We start from the raw sequence: 24327 nt of genomic DNA on the forward strand, positions 1-24327 counted from the left end.
TATATAACATTTGTGTTTAAATTACAATAACTTATAAATCTCAATTTGTAACAAAACTAGCTTCCATACACTACAACAAACAGCTTACATTTTCGACGCTTTTTAAGGTACTTTTCGACGCTTAAAAGCGTCGGAATTTTATTTCTCGACGCTTACAAAAGCGTGGGGTTTTGGGCCGTCAGGATTTAGGGACGCTTTTCAGCGTCAACCTTGTCTACGCTTTGTTCCGTCGAAGCGTTTTAAGAGCGACGCTTTTTTGCGTCAGAATCTCTTGATACATAATTTCATCAGTTTTTTCAATTCTTTCATGTCTTATGCTCATAACCTATTAGAAGAAGTATTCAAGGAAATTAAAAGGAGCTAAATGATACAAATTTAAAATCCATGAAGAATATCCCATCAAATTTTATTATTGATAAATGAAATAGCAGAGTATAGTATATGGTATCGGTATATGGTATCGTACAATAGATGAAAATTTACAAGATTTATAAGAGTACAAAATTAGGATTACATTGTATTAAACTTTAACCTACACTCTTCCGAAAAATACAGGAAATATACACATTATTACTTCAAGATCTTGTATTGTATCTCACAATGGCATGGTACTCTGCTTCAGGGATACCGAGATGCTCGATGTCGATGTCCATGAGCTTCATTTCAAAATCCAATATGTTATCTTAGTCTGTCATAAACACACACAACAATAATAATCAATATCTCACTTCAGCTAATCAAATATAGAATCACAACAATGCAAGTGAAGAATCACCCAATTATAACAACAGATAAAGCGGTTTCAAGTATTGTGATGCCCGTAGCTGAAACTTGTTACTTAAGCTAATATGATATTCTACGATGTCTTATTCTACTTCATCACACTTGAGAAGACAATCGCTTGTAGTAATGTAAGACGTGTTTCAAAAGTAGTGTAATGTTTCAAAATTTCGACATATTCTCCAAGGATCTCAAGTCACTGAATGCAAAACTTCTCTCTTTGCTGAGCAAGAAAGTCACTATCTGAAATAGAAAGCTCTACAACATACTCATCCCCTTCTGGTTCAGCATTTGGTAAAACCGCATTCACATTATCAGGATGTGTATACACCATACAATTAGACATTTCTGGAGTCCCATGACTGACAATCCTATCTAGTTGTATCAGGGAGTGGTAGCTTGACAAAAAACAAATACCAACTCAGTCACTCCCCTTCACAAAGATTTTCCACACTTTGTTTAGCCAATTTCACAGAGATTTTTCTACTTCAATTTATTTTATTTTTTGGTGAAATTAAGGACCACATTGTACTAACTCTTAATTAACAATTTCAATATTACAAGAAATGCCATCAAATTCCCTACTTAACCCTATGTGAACCACTTATAGTGTTCTAGTACCCCCACTTATATAACTTACATTGTTTCAGTATTATATTTTTTAGAGCGAAAAACCAATGTGGAAGGGGAGGTCCTACGCTATTCGCAAATCTTAGATCAAAGTGAGTACCTGGAAAGTTCGGTTGCGTTAGAAGCATCCGGTAGAAGCTTCTCTTGAAGCAGCCAAAACCACAGCCTGTTCATTGCTAGTATTTTTAAACTCCTGCTCATGTAAATAAAAATTAAAAAAAAAAAAAAATTAAAAAACACAGCTTATTTTTGGTAAAAACAGATGAGCGATGTTAGAAAGGTGTTCCAGAGGGCGTACTTACGTCAATAGCTGCACTTTTGACCAGTTCAGCAGCAGCAGCACCTGCAGCTTTCACAGCTTCAGCTTCCACAGCTGCATTGGCAGACCTAGCTTCAGCTTCGGCAGCTCTAACAGCTGACTTCAGAAGGTCTAAAATATCCTTTGTGGCAATTTTGCACTCCTAAAAGAAGTCATCAGTATCTTCATCGTGAATTGATATTCCATGACCACTTCTATCCATCATTTTTAGCATATCATCATGTAAGTCTCGAACATGCCACTAATATACAAGGAATTAGAAATAAGCGAATGTTCGACAACTTACATAGCTAAATTTTCGCTCAAGTAGATTAGATGAGTATATGCCCTATTCCCAGCAGGCCACCGCCCTTGTTCTACTCTCTTTCATAAATTCTAAAACCTGAGAAATAGAAAAGAAAGAATGAAATGTGAGTGACTGAAATCATAACATCAATACTTATAATCATAAACAATTCTAATGTAACACAAGGACTTGTTAAATCGTTTAGTAGCTAGCTACGGTCAATGAGTCTTAAGCCTAAAATCATACTTCACTGCCAAATATAACTCAACATTTAGTAGACAGTCTTTCTAAATGTTTAATATTACAACATTAAACATTTCTTTCATCATTAGGCATGATGTTAAACAAGAATTGAATACATGAAGATTAACCTTTCTAAAACAAACAATTATTAAAATGGACAAACCAAATAAGCATTATCCTCCATAAAGCTGAGAGAATTATATACAAACACAGTCCATAACTACAAGGACTGAAGACATTAAAAAACTAACACAACCAAAAATACAAAAACCTGATGAAAGATAATTGACTTGTTTTGTCCAACTCCGACTGAAATCACTAGATATGAGGTATTTGCAATCACATTGATCAAAGATCCTGCAAAGAACAACATGAAATATCAATCGACAGATTGAATAGACAGCCATTTAAGATGAATAACCTTGTTTTGTGTGAGGTGAGGGCCGAGGGATGAGGGAAGGGAACTGAGGAGTGAGAACCAGTTAGGGTTTATTTTTGGTTTTCGATATGTTTAAGCGCTTCTTTTATCCTTTTCAATTTCAATTGCGTTCTACCAAGTTTTCTTATTTTCGAAATGCAGGTTAGTTGAAAGCAGGCAGGCCCTATCGTTTGACCACATAACAAAATATCAAGAGGATGCGCTTAAGCAAATATGAGGTGGGCGCCTTGGGAAAACGTCAATAATGAGAACATAATCAAGAAAACAAGCAAGTTGTAGTAGTGAATGATAAATGTGTTTATGGATGGCGAGAGACATAAAGAGGCACAATTTACAGTACACTAATAAACAAGACAAGCATACAGGAAATCAATGTCAATTGCCTTCCTAAGGCTATGCAATCAAGAGGTATTAATTTGTACCTACTTGGTATTCGTCAAAGTTTATTTGCAGTGATGTTGAAAGAGCATGTAATCAATAAACAATAACATAAGAGCTAAACAAAAAGGACGAGAGAAACTCAGAAACATGAGCATTGCAAGACAAATGATTGATCTACAAGCATATCAAACTACAATAGTGAAGGTAAAGTTATTCAATACATATATCTTGTATGACAAAATCCTTATTACGAAAAAAACGTACAAATTAATAATACAATAAGGAGAACTAAATGAAACAAAGTAACAACTGCAAAATATTGAAATGACGGAAAGAGTCGGCGCCTAAATCAGTAAATAAACCCTAACTTAATGAAAATCAATGGTTTCACACACAAAATTAGAATTAAAATCATGTAAACAGATAATAAGAACATAATCAAAACTCAAAATTAATAACTTCAAATTGAATCTAAAAACTTAAACCAAGAACCCTAATTTAAATTTCAAAATTTCGCTTAAAAATCAACACAAAAGGTAAGAAATACTCCAGATTAGGGTTGATTGGAAGTAAATACTTACGAGACGCTTATGGACCATGGTAGTGAATTGCAATTGTAGTTGATGAACCGAGAATGAGAGCAGTGAATCGAAATATACGGTAAGGGGTAAAGGACGATTGCATCCGAGAAGGAGAACAATGAATCGAAATAAGTTTCTAGATCTGATAGGGTTTGTTTTACTTTGGGAGATGAAAAAAGGTTTGGGGCTTTAAATTTTCAGAACTGCGCTCGATCAAATGTTTTTTCTTTAGGATGAGCGGGCACTTGAAAATTTTGATGCACTGAATTGTTGAAATGAATAAGATGGGCTCGACGCTCGGAAAGGCGTCGAGCCTAAAGCGTCATCAAAGCAAGGGTTTTGTAGTAGTGATATCGGAGTATGATTTTCTATTTAAAAATTAACTTCATGTGTTTTATTTCATATAAACATATTACATGTATGTATATCACGAATCGCGTAACGAAGCAAACGAATCTTGATCCATTATTATATAAATATTAATATTTTAATAAAGTTCTTGATTTATCTTTGACCTAACGGGTCGACCCGACCGGGTTGGGTCTCGACTCTAAATTAACGAGTCATTTCGGGTTCGTGTCGTGTGTTGAAATTTTTGGTTCTCGACCTTAAAAAAATGGGCCAGGTTTGGTCGGTCAGGATTTGACAGATCTAATACACTTATGTACAAAGAAAGAATAGAAAAAAAAAATTGAGTGAAAAGGACTGTCCCGAAAGTAGCACAATATCTGCCATTATGTATAAACAAAAAATTCAGAATTTGTAATATCATCATTTACTTATTATTTTACTGTGTAACATTTTGGATAACATTTTTTTGATTTTATATTTTTAGGTGTTAACTTCTTTAGATATATTTTTTCAGTGAAAATATTTTATGTTTATATTAGGTTCGTCTTTTAGAAATTCTAAATTGTAAATGTAATTTATCCCCAAAAAATTTAAATATGACAAATGCATAAAAATAAACATCTTAAAAAAAAAATTGAAGATAATAAAATTTATAATAGCATACCCGTGCAATTTGCACGGGATTAAAACTAGTTTGAAGCAAAAGGAGACTAGAAGACGCTTGGTATAACCGTTCCTATCTCTTTCTCCTTTACTACCCCCTTCCTTTATTTTGTTGAACATATGGAGGAGGATGGGATTTTGTGCTTTGGATGTTCCTTTGAGGAACTTGTGGTTTCTGGCATTGATGTGCTGCTAGAATTTAGACAATTGTGTTACACGTTTCAATTTCATGTCATTTACATTTTCTCATGCATTTGTGATATGTGAATGTGTATTATTTCCTTATGTATTGCATTGAGTTTGTATATAAATGTTTGGCTAAAATGTGGTCTAGGGAGGGAGTATGATACCCTTATGATGAGATACGTCCCAATTGTGCCTTCTCCCTCCCCGTGGCTCGCACCTGTGTTCATATGGTTAGTATTAGGGAAAAAGGGCATGTCTAACAAGTCTTGACCACCTTGTGAGATCGAGAGGACCGTAGGCTAGACCTAGACTTCGACCTAGCTACTTATAAGTGAGGAATAGAGCCTCATTTGGGTCGGTTCATCCATACCCGACCCCATAACATTTAGGATTGTGAGTATGTCTCCTCGCGAGACGTGTCATGTCAATACGTATAAATGTGTCATTCATTCCTTAGACCGTGATTTGTCCTATTTTTGTGCACATTTTATGAAATAAACTCGTTGCATGTATATTTTTAGCCTCACATTGCCATATTGCCTTTGTTTCGACCCTTTAAACTAACTCCATTTTTGTTTATCCCTTTTGAGCCTTAGTCTGTCATTTGACATACCTACTATACTAACTACAACCGAAAAACAACCGACCTTGATCAAGAAAGTTGTCTATGAATTTGTGGTAGTATGAAGAAGGGGAATTGAGTCATAGTTTAATGGATGTGTACAATCTATTTGTGTTGAAATTTTGGTTTCTAATTTGGCATATTGCTTGAATAAGAGGTTTTCGAAAAAGAAAAGAAAAGAAAAATAGAAAAGAAGAAAAATGTGAAAAGAAAAAGAATTGCTTGTTGTGTATTTAAATTACGTTTGATGAGAAAAAGCCAAGCAACACTCCTTATGCATCACTAAAGGAGTAGAAAAAGGCGTTTCAAAATAAAGTGGACATTTGATGTTTATCCTAAGTGAGTCGGGTTTACACAATTTTTGCTTGATTTTGGGAAACCGAATTCTTGTTAGGGTGTAGACGTTACTCATTTGTTGCAATAAGGGGATTATTTCATGTTTTTCCAAATTCTTGTTAGGGTGTAAACGTTGCTCATTTGTTGTAATACGGTTGGGAAGAATGGATTTTGACAACTCCTTGATATGAACTTCCACATTATCCAATCGATGCTTGCACCAATCCCGTTCCGACCTATCCCTAAGCCCCGTTACAACCCTTTGTTTCATTTTATGTGCATTCTTTCGTTTTGCTTCCTACGTGGTCATAGGATAGGATTACACATTAGATTGTGGGCACGGTTCACGAGTCATTATAGGAGAGTGTTTTGGTTACATTTTTCACAAGAAAACACCCGTTCTTCAAATGTGTGACTAGTGGATACCGTGAGGAAGTCGGTAGTCTAGGTCCCCTTAGTCATGTGTCTCTCTTGGTTGAATCTTGAGTCGTGTCATATGATTCTTGTGGGACTATCCTTGAATGCGTTTCTTTGGTTTTTGTGGTCATATTTGGTTGCTTGTGCCATCTTTGGGGGTTGACACCTCTTTGAGATTTTGAAACGGTATCTCCCGACCTAGGCCTTTCATTTTTTTAAACAAAATGGCCGCTTAGATGAGGAAAGCGGTTTCACTTTTTGTTATGCATCTTATATGTTGACTTAATTCTAAATATTGGATGTGTCAAAAAAATTTCGCAAGCCCTCACTTGCCATGCTAGGGAGGACATACCTCATTGTGTTTCGTTGTAAGTTGAAGGAACAGAGAAGGCCCGTTAATTGCCTATCATCAGATACTATTAGCTTAAATTAGGTAGAGGGGGAAATAAGAGTCACCAGTTTTTCTCACTTACTCGGGGAAGAGTAAGGGTTAAGTGTGGGGAGGTTTGTTGTATGCTTATTTTGTACCGTTCCCCCCTTCTTCCCTATGCATTTTGTCCCCAATATATATGATTTTGACCTCTTTAGCTTGCATTTTATACCCTTAGTCCCGTTCTACGAGTCTTATGTCTCTCCTTGCAGGTTTTGAGGCCGAGAGGACTAAAGGAGCTAGCAAAGAACCTCACGAAGCAAGCATGGGAAAGAAGGTTGAATAAAAGCAAAGAAAGACTCCCGGACGGTCGGCCGGCAACCGGCTTAGAGTCCCCCCCCCCCCCCCGGCCCCCCCTTGAGCATTTTGAAGCAAATATACAGTAGGATATGAGCCGGTCCATAGTTGGCGGCCGGTAGACCGGCCAAGACCACTGCTACTTATTAGAGATTGAAGAACATACAACAGGATCTGAGCCGGTCCATAGCCGACGGCCGGTTGACCGGCCGAGACCACTGCTACTCATTAGAAATTGAAGAAAATACAAGAGGTTCTTAGTTGGTCCATAGCTGACGGCCGGTCGGCCGACCCAGACTCCTTTTCCCGCATTTTGAACTCTTGTAATTTCTAACCTAATTTTGTTGTAAACTATAAATACCCCCTCCCTAATTTTATTCGACACATTACTCTAGATCTAGAATTCTCTCTAATTTTATGAAAGTCTCTTAAGCAAAGTATTAATATTTCCATAATCTATAAAATATTATTAAAAGATTAGCCTAAAAATGCCATGTAGATAATGCCACATGGGACGAAAAAAGCCACGTACACAATAACAATGTGACTTGGCGAACGAATATGACATGGATTATCAATTTATTATTATATTGCATTAATTTAATTTACTTATTTCCTTTAAAAATCCATCCATATTCCATTAGCTTTAAACTTAATTAACTCAAAAAAACTACAATAAAAAAATACGCATTAACTATAAGTTAATAATTTCAAGATATCTATATAATAATAACATAAAAAGCCTAAATTGAGTAGTTAGTAGAATGACACGTGCCGCGCAACATTTACATGTTAGATCAATTTTTTATTTTTTATTTAAAAAAAAGTAAAAATAAAAAATAAAAAGGCAAAGGCAAAGTAGTAATCAATAGACTAATTATTCATCTTATTTAAACACTTTAATTTACCACTAGTGTAGTACCCGTGCTATAGCACGGTACTTTTTAGGTTTATTTTATAAAGAGACATTATCAATTAAATTATTTGCATAAATGAAGTTTACTTTTAATTTAATGTTATAATCTACTAAATATAATATTAATAAGAGGTTGAAAAAAACGTTTACTACCATAAGAAGACATTTTAAGTTAAGTTATTTTTTTACTATTAAAAATAACACAATAATTTTATACCGTTACATGTAACTAATTTATGACATTAATTGTACAATTATTAAGTTAGTTGTATAATTTTATTAAAACGCGTATTGACCTTAAAACGAAAAACTATTCCTCGCGTCGAAAAAGACGATTTACGAATTATCAAAATAATGTTTTCACCTTTTTAATTCTAATAGAAAATACATAAGTGTTTTTACATCCTTCAAAAAAATAGTCCATATTACTAAGACAAAAATTTACATAATAAATAACTGATGATTTCTTACAAAAGAGGTAACATATAAATATAATATAATTTAAATTCATATGAAATCAAGTTCACTCCTCTAGCTTATAATATGATATGTAGAGTATCTTTTTTACTTTTAATTTTCAATGTGAGAATAACTGATGATTTCTTACAAAAGAGGTAACTTATAACATAATACTAATGAATACAATATCTTTTTTACTTTTAATTTTCAATGTGAGAATGGATGTTTTATCTATTTACCCACCTTATTTATAAACGTTACAATAGTTAAGAGAAAATGAGTGAAGAATATTTTAAGTCTTAAATATCGTCATTATTTCCAAACTAAAAAAAAGAGGTATATAAACTATGTTTAATACTACTTATTATTTTTTTAATTAATACGGAGTATCCTCATTTTAATAAAGTTGACTAACAAAAATATCAAATTTGACGTTGAACAAAAATGACATCATTTGGTTACAAAAGTAATGAGAATGAGAATAGCAAAATAATAGGTTACCATAAAAAAATACTAAAGAATGACGTAAAATCGTAAATAATTGAATATCAAGCTACTACAAAAAGTAGTAAAACAAATTTACGCCAACAAATTAATGAAAAGTTAGAGCTTAACTCTTACACTTTAACAATAGGTTATCTCCTATTGAATAAACCACACCCCATCCTTTCAATTTCCCTATCATAATATTGCAATAGTTAGAACCCTATAAAAAGGCTTTGGTGTATCTTTTCATCTTTTCTAACGTTTAATTCTTTCATTAATTTGCCATAAATTCAAATTCATCATCCCTTTTAAAAGCCAAAATCTTTTACTTTTAAAAAATATGAGTATATTAGTATGAGATATCGTGGAGGGTCTCATCTGTCAACTTTATTTTTGCTATCGATTCATAGAAACGACTCATTTTCTAGCTCAGTAAAACATACCTAAAATATAAATGGCTAAAATAATTATAGAGATAGACCACGAATGAAAAATGGAAAAATCATCAAAAAAACTAAAGAGGAAAATGCATGAACGATCCTTAAACCGAACCCGTGAATTTCACGGATCACAAAACTAGTTAAACCTTAATTACCTACTTAATTAGCTTAGATCTATTTAGTCTCAATAGTTTACTCTTGGGTATTTGGGTTGTAATTGAAGAAGATTGAAAGATTTCTTCCATTATTAATACAAGACTCAACCGTTCTTCATTGTTGGTATAATTACTTCTCTTACTTCTTAAGTTTATTTATCAGTTGTTTACATTTCTAATTATATCTTTATTATTATTTCAATTATTATCATGTTTATCACCATGTTTACTTGCTTCCCTTCAATTGTTTACATTTGCTCTTTGAGTATGTGTGAGTAGTCACCCCTTAGGGGTTAGGGGGAACCTAAGTAAGGATTAATGGGTGAATATAGTGTGTTAATGTTGGTAATTGGGTAAATTATTTGCCTTTTGTTAACATGCATAGAAGGTATTTGTAGAAATGTGTGAATGAAAGTTCACGTTTTTCTCCAATTTATGCTTAGTGTCTTGTTGAATGAAAGTTTGCATAGATGCTTGATAGTATGTTTACAATAAATTTGGATGCTTTGTGAGAGCTTTGTGTCCATATTTAGGAAACTGTAAGAAATTAGCTTTCTTGGCCAATGATTACCCATTACCCTTCAATATCGATATTGACCTTGACTTTCTTAGGGGAACCCGACAATCCTAGTTTTTAATCAATAGTTTATAGCTTACCATCTTACTTTGTTGGTTTCTAATTGCTTTAGCACTAGCTTAGTCGATTTCACCAACCTCCTTATTGTTCGACTAAACTTAGTCAATTTAAGTGCACATCCACCTCATCCTTGTGGTTCGACCCCGATTATACTACTATAGTTGGGTTAACTTTTGGTGCGGAAATCGACGACTAAATTCCGACCATCATATACAAATCAGGCTTTATAGTTAAGTCACCGATGGCATAACCCTTCTGAATCATATGGATCCCCATATTAGACATCTCATCCCTCAGTTTCATCAAAGACATAGCAGTGCACAACGAATGTACACTCTTTTTACTCAAGGCATCCGCCACCACATTAGTTTTCCCCTCATGATAGATGATTTCCATGTCATAGTCCCCAATCAACTCCATCCATCTCCTCTGTCGTATGTTCAGCTCTTTCTGTGTATAGATGTTCTTCAAGCTCTTATGATCCGAAAACACGTTAAAGGTCACCTCAGAAAGATAGGGCCTCCAAATATTTAGAGCGAAACCCATTGCACCTAGCTCCAAATCGTGAGTAGGGTAGTTATCTTCATACGGTTTCAGTTGCCTCGACGCATAAGCGATAACTTTCTCATTCTGCATCAGAACACAACCCAACCCATTCTTTGAAGCATATATATAAACCACAAAGTTCTCACTTCCCTCTAGTAGAGCTATAACGGGAGCTGTGGTCAAGCGCTCCTTTAGTGTTTGGAACGCCGTTTCACTACTCTTATCCCAACGAAATCTAGTCTCTTTCCTCATCATAGCTGTCATAGGTCTAGCGATCTTAGAAAAATATTTCACGAACCTCCTGTAGTAGCCCGCTAAACCCAAGAAACTCTGGATATTAGCAACATTCTTCGGTGTTCCCCAGTTTGTCACTGCCTCAATCATACTAAGATCCACCGACACACCCTCTTTCGAAATCACATGGCCTAGAAAAGGCACTTTCTCCAACCAGAACTCACACTTAGATAACTTGGCATAAAGATGATTATCTTGCAAGGTCTGTAATACTAACCTTAGGTGCTCCTAGTGCTCCTCCTTAGTCTAAGAGTAGACTAAGATGTTATCAATAAAAACCACCACAAACCTATCCAAGAACGGACTGAAGATCCGGTTCAAAAGATCCATGAACACTGCTGGTGTATTAGTTAACCCAAAAGGCATCACCACATACTCATAGTGACCCTACCACGACCGAAAAGCTATCTTTGGAATATCTTCATCTGCGATCCTCAACTGGTGATAACTCAACCTCAAATCGATCTTAGAAAACACTTCTGCACCACTCAACTGGTCGAAAACATCATCAATCCTTGGCAAAGGATACTTGTTCTTCACGGTGACATGGTTCAACTCTCTATAGTCGATGCATAGCCTCATTCTCCCGTCTTTCTTTTTCACAAACAAAACTGGTGCACCCCAAGGTGATACATTAGGTCAAATGTACCCCTTGTCTAGAAACTCATCCAGCTTCTTCTTCAATGCATCCAACTTTGTAGGCCCCATCCGGTACGATGCTTTAGATATAGGTCCCGTTTTCGGTTTGAGTTCAACACTGAAGTCAATGTCCCTCTTAGGAGGTAACCTTAGTATCTCATATGGGAAAACGTCACCGAACTCCCCAACCACTAGTATGTCAGATGTTGATGGCTCCTCCACACACATATCCCTCACATGATAAAGGATTAAAGGACACTTCTTCCTCAAACATGACTCTAAAGTCATTACCGCGACCAACTTCATCTTAGGTTTACTATGAACCCCCTATATGACACCTTGCCTCATTTAGACCTCTTTAAAGACACCATCTTTTGCCGACAATCCATCTTAGCCTCATACTTGCCCAACCAGTCCATCACGACGATAACCTCAAACCCATGCATAGGAAACTCTAACAGATTGACCGATAAGTCTACTTCCCCCACCATCATGGACACCCCTCTGTACAACTTAGAACATGACACCGACTCTCCCGAAGGTATAAACACATTATCTTTTAGCAATTCATATTCTCCCAAACCCATAGCTAAGGCTTGACTCGTAGACACAAAAGAGTGGGTTGCTCCCGAATGAAACAGAACAAAAGATGGTGCATTATGAACAAGAAAAGTAATGGTAACAACGTGAGCATCATTCTCTGCTTCCTGCTTGGCAGCCTAGTTCTGCGTCACACTGTTGTTCGGACGCTGGTAGGACCTTCCATTATTGTGGTTGTAGCCGCCATTGTTGTTTTGCCCTCCACGATTACCCCACGAATCAGCTGGCCTATTACCGGCGAAGCTCTGGCTTGGAGCATGCAAAAAGTTTACATGGTATGTCCCTGGAAAACACCCTCCTCCTTTAGGAGCACTCGTACACTCATACCAAGGCCATCTCTGACATTTTGAGGGCCCTGTGTGATTTGAAAAAATAGGCCCTGAAAATATATACACTTATGTTATTATATAAATAAAAATTATTAATTTTTTTACAAATATTAAAAAAAAAAGCTAAAAAGTCCAACAAGTATATATGATAAATTAAATTTCCCTTAAAAATCATTGATAGCTTCATTGCTCTCTTGGTTAAGAGTATAATTTGTCATAGTTGAGGTAGGGCGGGATCGATTCTTGTGAACAACAAGTTTAATTTGATTTTTAAAATGAAAAATAAAACGTAAAAATGATTCAGAGGGGAGTCGAACATAGGATGTTCAAAGTGCAATGTAAGACTTCTACCGCTGGGGCAACGACTATCTTCTGTTATATTAGGTGGACATAGTAATGATGTACTAACATTAATTCCCCAGGACTTTTATTGGGCTCCCAAAATTTGGGGCCCTGTGCGGCTGCACGGGTTGAACACCCCTTGGGTCGGCCATGACTCATACCCCTTATGACCCGATCCACTGCAGTTGAAACATGTAATATTGAAGTTATCACTAGTAGGCGGCCTCCTCTTCCCTAAGCTTGAGATCCCCCTACATAACTAGATCCTCCAGAAAAGGTCCTAGCCTGATTGTAATTGCCCTTCTTGTGACTCGACTAGTTGTCGCCCTCACTTTCAGCCTTTCTTTTCACTGCGTTATTTTCTTTAGCCTCCTTGGCCAAATCCACTAGCCTCTCAGCGTGCCCCGCCCTTGCATAGACTTCTTTCAGGTCTCTGAGTACCCCAATTGGTAGTCTATCCATGATATTTGGTGCCAACCCCTCTAAAAAAGAAGAGCCAAACTCCATTGACTCCGTTGCATATCCTCCGCATATCGTGATAACTCTATAAACTGGTGATAATACTCTATGACGATCATGTTATCAGCCATGGAAAAGGAATCGAACTCAGCTCTCAACTTATGGCGAATGTGCTCCGGCACAAAGTGTTCTCTCATAGCATTCTTGAAACCTACCCATGGGATAGCAGGTTAACCTCGTTTCCTGTAGTATGCCCGAGCCTCTTCCCTCATGTTCTGCCACCATACCCCCAGCCTCATCCCATAGGTAGAACATAGCCTGGTGCACCATCATATCCTTCGGACACTTCACTACCTCTAGCACACTCTCCATCTCACGGTGCCAATCGTCAAGCAGCTTTGGCTCACCGGTGTCCTCATAGGTAGTGGGGCAGAATCGAGAAATGGTGGTGCTCAGCCGGGATGCATACAACGGTTTCACTCCTTCCTTACCTACACTCTTAAGTGCCTCCATAAGCTCATATTGCTGCTCAATCATTATGGCAATCTCCTCAAGACTCATTTCAGTAGTTTGGATGTATGCAACTGATCTCTTTAATTGGCAGCATTTTGAGCTAATATAACCAAGATAAACGTAAACACATAGCCTACGGCTCAAAATAACAAATCACACGCAAAAGAAGTACTCAGCCGAGTACCAGGAAGTACTCGGTCGAGTAAGGTGTACTCAGTCGGACGAGTATCCTACTCCAGTACCAGACCTCCAAATCACATAAAACATACCCGGTCGAGAACACAAGGTACTCGGTCGAGTTGGACCAACTCGGTCGAGTGACCTCTTACTCCGCCGAGTGGTCAAAACCAGTAGCTATTATTTCAAACACACGAACCCAAACTCGTTCGAGTGCTTGGCTACTCGGCCGAGTATCCCCTACTCGGTCGAGTAGCCCCCGCCCCCCCTGCTCGGCCGAATCATGCCAAAACGAGCTACCCCTCGACTGAAAAACGCACATATATATACATATATCATCCTTAAACATGTGACTATCAATTGCAAGCCAGGTAGTAACATCCAATCATGCTTCATATCAACCATAATGCTCAACATACATGCAATCATATACTTCATTCCATCCAACAATCCTCATAAGAAACATATGTAACGCACATAACGACTTCCCAAGACACCCCATAGTGTCCGGCTCAAAGTTGTAAGGGCCAAAATGCGAATTTGGGACATCTCCCAAGCCTTTGCGCTAGCTCCAAACAACTTCTACCCGAGTTTATTTTAATTAGACTACCTATGTTCAATGGTTTTAGGTTCCAAAATCGTTGCTTTGATACCACTTTATAATACCCCCATATACCAAGGTGTCTTACTGTAGATACCTCATTTCTGCACCTCCCGCAAACCACCCGGTCATGATTGGGCCGCATGTTTGGTACGCGGAACGATTCATGACAGTTCGTAAGATTATCGTCAAGTGATTGCTCAAATATTAATGTCTACCTCTTAGTTGTCAACTACGCGCCGATACGGTCGTTTTGACAGTAATTAGAGTACATTTGGAGTCCGGGTCAAAATCCGTCTTCATTTCCTAAAACCGTCAAATCCCGAGTCAAAGCAATGTGCTTGCCTACCTAAGGTTAGGATGTCCTAAAATGTTGAGATTATATCTCATTTTGAGTCCCATGTCACTTCTTTAGGCTAAACTTAAAGTTTACATTTCAAAATGTGCATTTCATTTAGCTAAAATGATAACCCGACCATTAGGCCTGCTTTACGAGGTGATAACGACTTTTTTGGGTCAGGCCTATTCCACAGAAAGTTCTATATCTTTCTCTTAGCTTTCCAACGCCACCGAAATCACCTTATTCCGAGTCTTGTAGAGAAAGTTATGCCTAAAATACGACAGGCTGTCAAACGCGTTTTCTACGCGCAGAGAAACCTACCCGGGAAAGGACGCAGCAAGTGCTGCGCCTCTTCCAAGGGACGCAGCTCTGCTGCGCCTTTTCCCAAGGCTTTCTTTTTGTCCAAGTTTCCGTGTTTAACCTAAGTCGGTTATTTCCGGATCTTTCTCTCCTTTCCATATTTCCGTCACGTGATTAGTATAAATAGGAGCCTTCGCTCCTCATATTTCTCACGCGAGTGTCCGCCCTTCTCTTCTCCCTTTGCATTCTAGACTTTGTTCTTACTTTTTGGCGTCTACGTGCTTGAACTTTCGACCACGTAAGCTCAGATCCTTCTGAGTACCAGCCTTTCGTTTGCATGACCGACCAATTTGACCAACTCCACCATAATCAACTTAATCAATTAACTTAATCGTTTTCCTCTTTAGAGGGCACTTTCATTGCATTCGCGTCGAGCATCACTAATCGATATTCTTAGTCCTTCTCGTTTCGTCAACATGTAAGTCTGAGGGTGTATAATTCTCTTTATTTATTGTATTTCATTTATTGTAATCATCAAATGTAAGGTTTATGTCGAAAATATCTTCTAAAACCGATTTCTAAAACCATGCTTTAAAACCCTTTTTACGGATTTACAGTAGACATACCGTCGAGAAAGGACGCAGCAACTGCTGCGCCTCTTCGAAGGAGCGCAGCACCTGCTGCGCCTCTTCGAAGGAGCGCAGCACCTGCTGCGCCTCTTCGTGAGGCTGCCGCAGTTCCTGCTTCCTTTCTTCTTCCTCCGTCCTCTGTAATTCGTCAAAGTTTTATTTGTTTTCGTTTGTTCTGTTAATTCTTCATCATGATAACATATTAATTCACATGTATATTTATTCATCATCTTTAACATGTTTCGTTCATCATAAATCCGACTTAAATCCCAAATAATCCAATATTTGCGGGTTTTCGTCATAAATTCAACTCGGGTTTTAGAAGTTCAATTTGTTCATATTGAGATTCTGGAATTCGTCATTGATATATTCTAACCTGTTTATTCATCATATGTTTGTTATTTATTCATCGTATCCATTGTATCTAATCGAATCAATTTGTGTAGTTTGTTAATATTGTTCACTTCTGTAATTAATCCGTCTTAATTCCGTCTCATCCATGTTTTACTGTTTTTATGACCCACTCATATGTTAAATAACCTGCTAATCACTTTCATCCGAGTCAAATAATTTAATCAGTAATTAAAATCACCAATTAACATTAACGGCTTGCAATTACGGCTTCACAGCCAGAACTGAGCCAAGGAACAGACGCAGTGTCTGCTGCGCCAATTCCAAAGGACGCAGCGTCTGCTGCGCCTATTCCAAAGGACGCAGTTCTGCTGTGCCTATTTCTGGCTGAGTTCTGTCCCTGAACTCCGTTTTTGCCTCGACGTAGTTTAATTAGCTTACGTAATTAACTAACTATTATCCGTAATATCGCTAATTCCTGTTCATTTGTTTGGTTAGTTTATTCCTTTATTCTTAATTATTCTTTTATTTCTTTTTTCCAAATTATCCGTTTTAAAGGTATTTTCGACATAAATCGCCTATCCTTTGTAATTATTGTAATTTTCATTATTGTAATTTATTTATTGTATTATTTATCGCATTTGTATGATTTATTTACATTCCTTCACATGTAATCAAACTTAAATCCTACTTCGACATCAATTGTGTGCTAAATTAATTGTCTACCGACTTAGTTAATTCTTCACATGTTCGGATTAATTTATGGATGTTGCATTGCATGCATACAACCGACGATATATCAAGTATAAATAACTTCCCTAATCATTAGTAGAGGCCGCTATCGAGGCGGGCGGGATTAGGTGTTCGATCAAAAGAGCTTCCTAATACGTACCCTCACCCCTTACTCCAGATATCTGTGAACACCCGTGTTCATTGGCATCCACGAGAGTCATTCTAGACATAGAATGCTAAGGGTAACGATTGCTTAGTGTTCATGTCTCTACTTTGTGTCTTGACATGACACGAGGTATTCGAACGGTTCCAATTTCCCATAAAAATTGGTGGCGACTCCATACAAAATGCAAACGCTTGTTTCTCTTCCTCATCCCAAGCGCCCCCGTGGGCCCCCGCTGTCCACACTTACCAAGTACCACCCTAACATATAACGATGCTATCATCTCGGTTTCCTGAGGTAAGTATATCAATAGTGACCATCCAATAACAATTATTAAAGTATAACATTAACTGATTACATTGTCTCAAAACTGTAAACCAAAGTATAAGGAATGTAAATCAAAGTACAACAAAACAAGGTATATAAAACTCGTGACAGCGGAAGCTAAGTCTCTAGGTGATGACATCACATCCTTGTTCCCGCGGCTAAGACCTCATTATTATGGGGGTAGACAGTAGCGGCATGGAGGTGACTAACCGATAGTTTGATTGCGCCACCAGGAACATATTGTGGAGTGAAGCATGGTAGCTTACTAATATCAATTTCCCCTTAGACATACTCTTTTATAGTGAGCTCTTCGATAGCTACTGCCAACTTGAGAACTCCCACTTTGAGAGATGCTACATCGTCGCAAAGTGACATAACTGCTGATCGAAAAGAGAAAAGTAGAAATTTGATTTTTTTTTTTTTGAAACCCACAAGTCGAGAGGAAACCTGGCTCTGATACCAATTGATACGATCTAAATTAAGAAGGAAATAAAATGATAGAAATGTAGTTGTTCAAATATAAAAACCGATAGAAATGTATCTCTATGGATCCGGATACGGGATACCTAATATGCGTTGTGCTTCTCCTAAATCCTTCATTTGGAAGTGGTTACCTAACCACTTCTTAACAGAAGACAACATCGGAGTATCATTTCCAATGAGTAGTATGTCATCGACATACAAGATTAGGAACACAACATTGCTCTCACTAAATTTCATGTATAATCATGGTTCCTCAACACTTCGAGTGAAACCATTCTCCTTTATAACATGATTGAATCGATGATTCCAACTTCTAGATGCTTGCTTAACACCATAAATGGATCTCTTAAGTTTGCACACTTTGTTAGGATTTTTAGAATCGACAAAACCTTCGGGTTGTATCATGTACACCTCCTCTTCTAAATGCCCATTTAGAAAAGCGGTTTTGACATCCATTTGCCATATTTCATAATCATGAAATGCGGCAATCGCTAACAAAATCCGTATGGATCTTAGCATGGCTACGGGGGCGAAGGTCTCATCATAATGGAGACCTTGGACTTGGGTAAATACTTTTGCCACTAGCCTAGCTTTGTAAACATCATCATGTCCCTCTATGCCATTCTTGACTTTGAATATCCATTTGCATTGAAGAGGTCTTGCCCCTTTAGGCAAATCTACCAAGTCCCAAACTTGGTTTTCATGCATAGAATCCATTTTGGACTTCATGGCTTCAAGCCATAAGGAGGAATTAGGACTAGAGATTGCGGCCTTGTAGGTGGCGGGCTCGTCACTATCTATAAGCAACACATCAAGTGTTCCATCTTCTTCGATAAGTCCCACATATCGATCGGGATGGCGAATAACTCGGCCCGTTCTTCTAAGAGGAGGAGGAGTAACCGCGTTAGATGACGAAGGAACTTCTTCTTGCGTCTCTATCTCGGTTTGTGGCTCTTGAACTTCATCAAGTTCAAAATTTCTCCCACTCTGTCTCCTAGAAATAAAATCACTTTCTAGGAAGACAGCATCTCGAGACACAAACACTTTGTTCTCTTGCGGCTTATAGAAGTAATAGCCTCGTGAGGCCATGGGATATCCTACAAAAATGCATTTTTCGGATCGTGGTGCCAACTTATTATCATTTTTAATTTTGACATAAGCATCACAACCCCAAATTTTCATATGGGATAGATTTGGAACCTTGTCTCTCCATATCCCATATGGAGTCTTTTCAGTTGCTTTGGTTGGACTTACGTTCAAAGATTTTATTGCGGTTTGAATTGCAAATCCCCAAAACGAGTTCGGTAACTCGGTTTGACTCATCATGGATCGAACCATATCAAGTAGGGTTCGATTCCTCCTTTCGGCAACACCATTGAGTTGTGGTGTTCCGGGTGGAGTAAGTTGTGATATAATACCACAACCTTTCAAGTGTGAATCAAATTCAAGGCTAAGATACTCTCCACCACGATCGGATCGTAGTGCCTTAATCCTTTTATTCAATTGGTTCTCTACTTCGTTTTGAAATTATTTGAATTTCTCAAATGTTTCACTTTTATGTTTCATCAAATAGATATACCCATATCTACTTAAGTCATCGGTGAAGGTTATGAAGTAGTCATAATTTCCACGAGCGGTGATACTCGTTGGTCCACACACATCGGTATGTATGAGTCCCAATAGTTCACTAGCTCGTGTCCCTTTACCTCTAAAAGGATTACGAGTCATTTTGCCAAGAAGGCAATATTCGCATGTTCCATATGATTGATAATCAAATGGTGTAATCACATTCCTTGAAATTAATCTTTTAATGCGATTTTCGTTTATGTGACCTAATCGACAATGCCAAATGAACGCTTCACTTGGGTCACTTGATTTGAGTTTCTTTGATTGAATGTTATAGATATCATTAGTCGAATTTGAGGTCTCTAAAATGAAATGCCATCATTAGTCGGTTCGGGGCACTAAGTCACCAATGTGGTTAGGAGTATTAGGTTCGGGATTGTACGATTGATTCTTCTCCAGCTTTCTAATATTGATGGGTTTATTTTGAGTGTAGTAAGAGGACTGTGACTACCGAGTACTCAGAAGAGAATAAACCCAAAAAGTTAATGGGGTTTTTTTATCAAACACAATCTTTAAAAAACTATTTTTTTCAAACACCACCTTTAAAAAAAAGTTTGTGAAAACAACTTTTAATAATTTTTTTTTTTGTTAAACATGACATTTTGGCTAGAGCTTGAATATTTGCAATGGGGTGACTTTCAGTCGATGTTTGGGATAGCAAACGAGGCCGGTTTGAGATATTTTTAGACTCGTTGGAAAGGTAGAGTTTAAGCTTTCTAGGCGTTATCAATACGGCTGACTCGATTGATCCAACCTGAAAAGGCTGATACGCCAATACCCCCAATACCCTCATACCCCCAATACCCTTATACTCCAATACCCTGATACGCCAATACCCTCATACCCCCAATACCCCTCATACCCCCAATACCCTCATACCCCCAATACCCTAATACCCTCATACCCCTCATACCCCCAATACCCTTATACTCCAATACCCTGATACCTCAATACCCCAATACCCCTCATACCCCCAATACCCTCATGACTACCGAAATGCCAATCTACACATGCCGTATATGAGAGCATGACCCATACGCTTAAGTACAAATCAAGACGAAACGACACTTGCATAATACAAAATATAGCAGGTTGCCTAAACTCTTCGTATAATGTTCGTTAACATTAAGATTTGTATTTTTTATTTTTAATTATTAAGGAGTAGTGGAGTACAGACTACTAGAGTCTAGACTACCAATTCATTCATACGAGAATACGAGTATTACTTAAGCGAGCCGGGCGGGCTAACCAGCTTTAAATTTCCCTTGTCCATGTCCGGCCCATTTAGTAAATCGGTCTGGGCCGGGTTAGCCCGTGGCCCATTTTTAATAAAAAATGTTGTCCAAGCCCATTAAAATTTGGGCCGGATGGGCCGGGTTATCGGAAGGTACGGCCCATGGACACCTCTAATTAATATTTCCTCCATTCCAATCATTTGTATACATTTGTTGAATATATGTGAGTTATATTTTAATCAAATGTATACAATTGATTGGAATGGAGGAAGTACCATATTGCTACGCTATTGCTTTAAAATAAGACCCTAAGTTGAAACTGAAATAGGGTATTGGAAACTGAGGAGGCATCCACCATAAGTTGAAACTGAAAAAGGGTCTTGGAAACTGAAGAGGCATCCACGTTTTCTTCTTCTTCTTCTTCTTCTTCTTCTTCGTATTCCAGCACTAATTCCAAATTGTGAAGGAGGGGGAGGAGTGAAAGTTTGGAAAGGACGCGCTTGCTGCAAGTAATAAGGCGATTTCTAAGGTAACATAGTTATATATAGAGTAAAGAGGGTAGAAGAAAGTATGTTGAAGGTTGAACATGGATGAAAGTTTGCACCAGCATTTTCTTCAGAATTTTCAATCTTCGTTCTATAAATTTCTTATTAATACATGTATTGCAGAAGTCCGTGGTTGATATCATGTATTGCTGAACCTTGTTTTTAAGCTTTCTAGTTTAAGAATCGATGGCCAAAAATGTTTGGACATTTAACCCTTGTTTTTACGCTTACAGTTTAAAAATCGATGGCCAAAAATATATAGTCATTTAACCCTTGTTTTTATCCGTGTTTCTAGAACTGGCCTAGGTAGATGCCCAGCCACCACCACCTTGACTGATGTTGCTCTCTTTATTTTCTGACCCTCAGCCTACAGTTTCTCCATATTATTTGTCCATGTGCAGGCGCGTGTACTGAAATGGTACCAGACAAAGAGAAACCAGAAGTTGATTTCACGCTTACATCATGACATGGCAGCAGAAATGATGGCGGATCCTCCCCTGTCTCAACAGGTACGGCAACAGTAGGATGGAATTGGTGAAGCGGCGGGTGAAGCGGGGGAGACCTTCTCGCAGAAATTGGATAGCGACCCTGCTTTCTATGCTGAGTTCATTGCCATGCTTGATCAAGTGGACACAACTTTGGAGAACGTGGTCCTCCCGTCGTCCTTTGATTTGGGGATCGATGACATTGGCGGAAAACCACCAGGCCGGTCATACGAACTAAGGTACACTCGTGCTAGAGACCGTGCACCAAGAGGTCCCGTTTCCAATAGCGCTCAGGATGTCACTCGTGCCCTGAACCGTCCAGTACCAAAGCCTGGCGCTAAGAAGAAAGTTCATGCGGCCGTGTCTCGCTTGTGACACCCTTAAAATTTAGCGTTATCTAATTACTTAAATGCGTAAATTCTACGGAAAAACTGGTAGGATATGTTTGTAAATGGTTCAACTAGATAAAACCTGCAATTTCAAAAAAATTTCTAACTAAACCATTCACAACCAATCCAACTTAAGAAGTCCAACATTCCCAGAAGCGGGTGCCAAAACCCTGCAAAAGCTGATGAACTACTTTACATGCCATAGCTAAATAGAAAGTAGAATGATACAAACCCAAAATAGAAAAAGGGAGACATATGTCAATTCAAATTATATACAAAACCAAAAGTTAAAAGGTTATATACATAACCAAAAGATAAAAGGTTTCTACCAAAGAAAGCCAAACTAGGTCCAAGGTTCCTTGCTCACTAGCTCGTCTTTGACCCCAACTAAGCATCAACAACCTGGCAATCGCATTTTATACAAACACGAAAGCCACAATTCAGTGGGGAGTAACTTCGAGTCCTCCCAGCCACGAATCGTCGTAATTAATGTAACATGTAGTAAAACATGTAAACTATATGATAAACCATGTAATTATCATGTAATCTAACCTATGACCCCTAAACTGACCAAACTAAACTATCATGTGAATCATATAACAAATAGTAATCCAAACTCTATCAACCATAGCCGGCTTGCATCTCACCTTCTATGATTCATAGAATCATCAAACAAGAAAGGGCAATATATCAAAGACAGGAATAAGTTCTTAGTCCCGTCAATAGTCACTTTGTAACTCGAGTCTATACCACGAGGTAGGGAAGGTAATCGAACCGGTATCTTGGCTCAGCGGTTAATATTAATAAAACATGGCCAAGAGACAACACAACCCTAGCCTAAAATCTGCGCAGACCTAGACATGCGGATACACACCACCGCACCCAAGACCCACAACTTTTTTTAAAACAAAGTGAGTACCCTAAGGAGTCCACCAAAGGGTTGGCTAGTACTTAAGCTGACCCCTTACTATCAAAATAAGTAACTGAGGTCATGCCCCAACTTGGATAAACATCCACTAGTCAGGAACACAAAGGCTATTACGCAGTGAACATATACTCGTCAGAGACTATAAAGACCTATCTATGATGAAGGCCGAAATACTCACCTAGGACTTAGTCCCAGCTAGTCCCAGCTTGAATACTTTAGCCCACACCACACAAGACTCACCACACAAGTCAAGTAAGACACCCACTTAACCATAAGAGGGCAAAAAGTCCTACTTACCAACATAAATTCTAATATTCTATCATGTGAAAGGCTATATAAATGTCTAATCAGCAGATAAACCAACAGAATCCTCAATACCAATTTCCAATTCTAACAATATTAACCAAATTAAAGGTTTCGGGAAATCTAGGGCCGTTTTTACAATATAAGAAGCTACTTAAATCAACTAATTACACATGTGAGATATATTTATAATGAATGGCCTAAAACAAGAAAAAGGCCGATTATCTAATTCATTCAACCGAATTTTTACCCGCAACCCCAGCCCTGCGACAGGTACGGGTTAAATTGCGGCTGACCAATCACTCAATTAACTGACATCGCATCAGTCAAAGGGACTAAGGCTCAGTTTTCGGCACAATCAACAAAACATGGCAATTATTGCTATAAAATTTACCTTGAGCCTAATCATTACAAATTTCATCTTATAAACTATCCTAACATGTGATAACTATCAATATAAGCTTAATTTCTACTACTAGTATGACTCAATTTAAAAGTATACTAATATGTGACTTATACAACCTTAACATTAATTAACCCGAAATGACCAATATTGTACGAAAAACCGCGAAACAAGCAACGGACCGACCCGGGCCAGCCGTGGGCCTGCTGCCCGCCACCCCTACTCCTCTTATTTTTCCGTTTTTGTTCATTCTAGCTCAGTTTTAAGCCTTACTAATCGTTCCCATAACATTTCCATACTATTAAGAGAATTTAATCTAACCAATGACATGCATGCAACCATTTTAAACATGTAAAAATTTACTACTCAACCAAAATTCACAAAACATACAAAAACAACACAGCATGTGACGATCTTTCGTCGAGTAACTCGAAATATGTTACCTTAAGCTAGAAAAAAGAGCAATTAGCACCTCAAACCCAAACCCTAACTAGCAACTATCCGCTTTCTTTGATAATATACGAGTCCCCAAAC

At 37.8% G+C, this 24327-nt stretch overlaps 1 protein-coding gene and 1 long non-coding RNA gene across 3 annotated transcripts; both read right to left on the minus strand.

The window, feature by feature from the left end:
• Nucleotides 1-381: 381 nt before the first annotated feature.
• LOC141601374 (uncharacterized) lies at nucleotides 382-3896 on the minus strand. Of its 2 annotated transcripts, none has more exons than XR_012524354.1 (6): nucleotides 3660-3896; nucleotides 2530-2615; nucleotides 2016-2111; nucleotides 1713-1871; nucleotides 1511-1603; nucleotides 382-688 (listed from the first exon to the last, which is right to left on the minus strand). It is a non-coding gene; the product is annotated as an uncharacterized LOC141601374 (long non-coding RNA). The 2 variants fall into 2 exon arrangements; XR_012524355.1 differs by having other exon boundaries at nucleotides 1709-1871.
• A 6350-nt stretch (nucleotides 3897-10246) lies between these two features.
• LOC141642050 (putative mitochondrial protein AtMg00860) lies at nucleotides 10247-10984 on the minus strand. The gene is made up of 2 exons (XM_074450717.1): nucleotides 10559-10984; nucleotides 10247-10309 (listed from the first exon to the last, which is right to left on the minus strand). The coding sequence occupies exons 1-2, from the start codon at nucleotides 10982-10984 to the stop codon at nucleotides 10247-10249; spliced, it is 489 nt and encodes a 162-aa protein (XP_074306818.1).
• Between the last annotated feature and the right edge of the window lie 13343 nt (nucleotides 10985-24327).

This window comes from Silene latifolia, chromosome 1 (genome assembly GCF_048544455.1).
Source record: "Silene latifolia isolate original U9 population chromosome 1, ASM4854445v1, whole genome shotgun sequence".
In the NCBI taxonomy this organism is placed as follows: Eukaryota; Viridiplantae; Streptophyta; class Magnoliopsida; order Caryophyllales; family Caryophyllaceae; genus Silene; species Silene latifolia.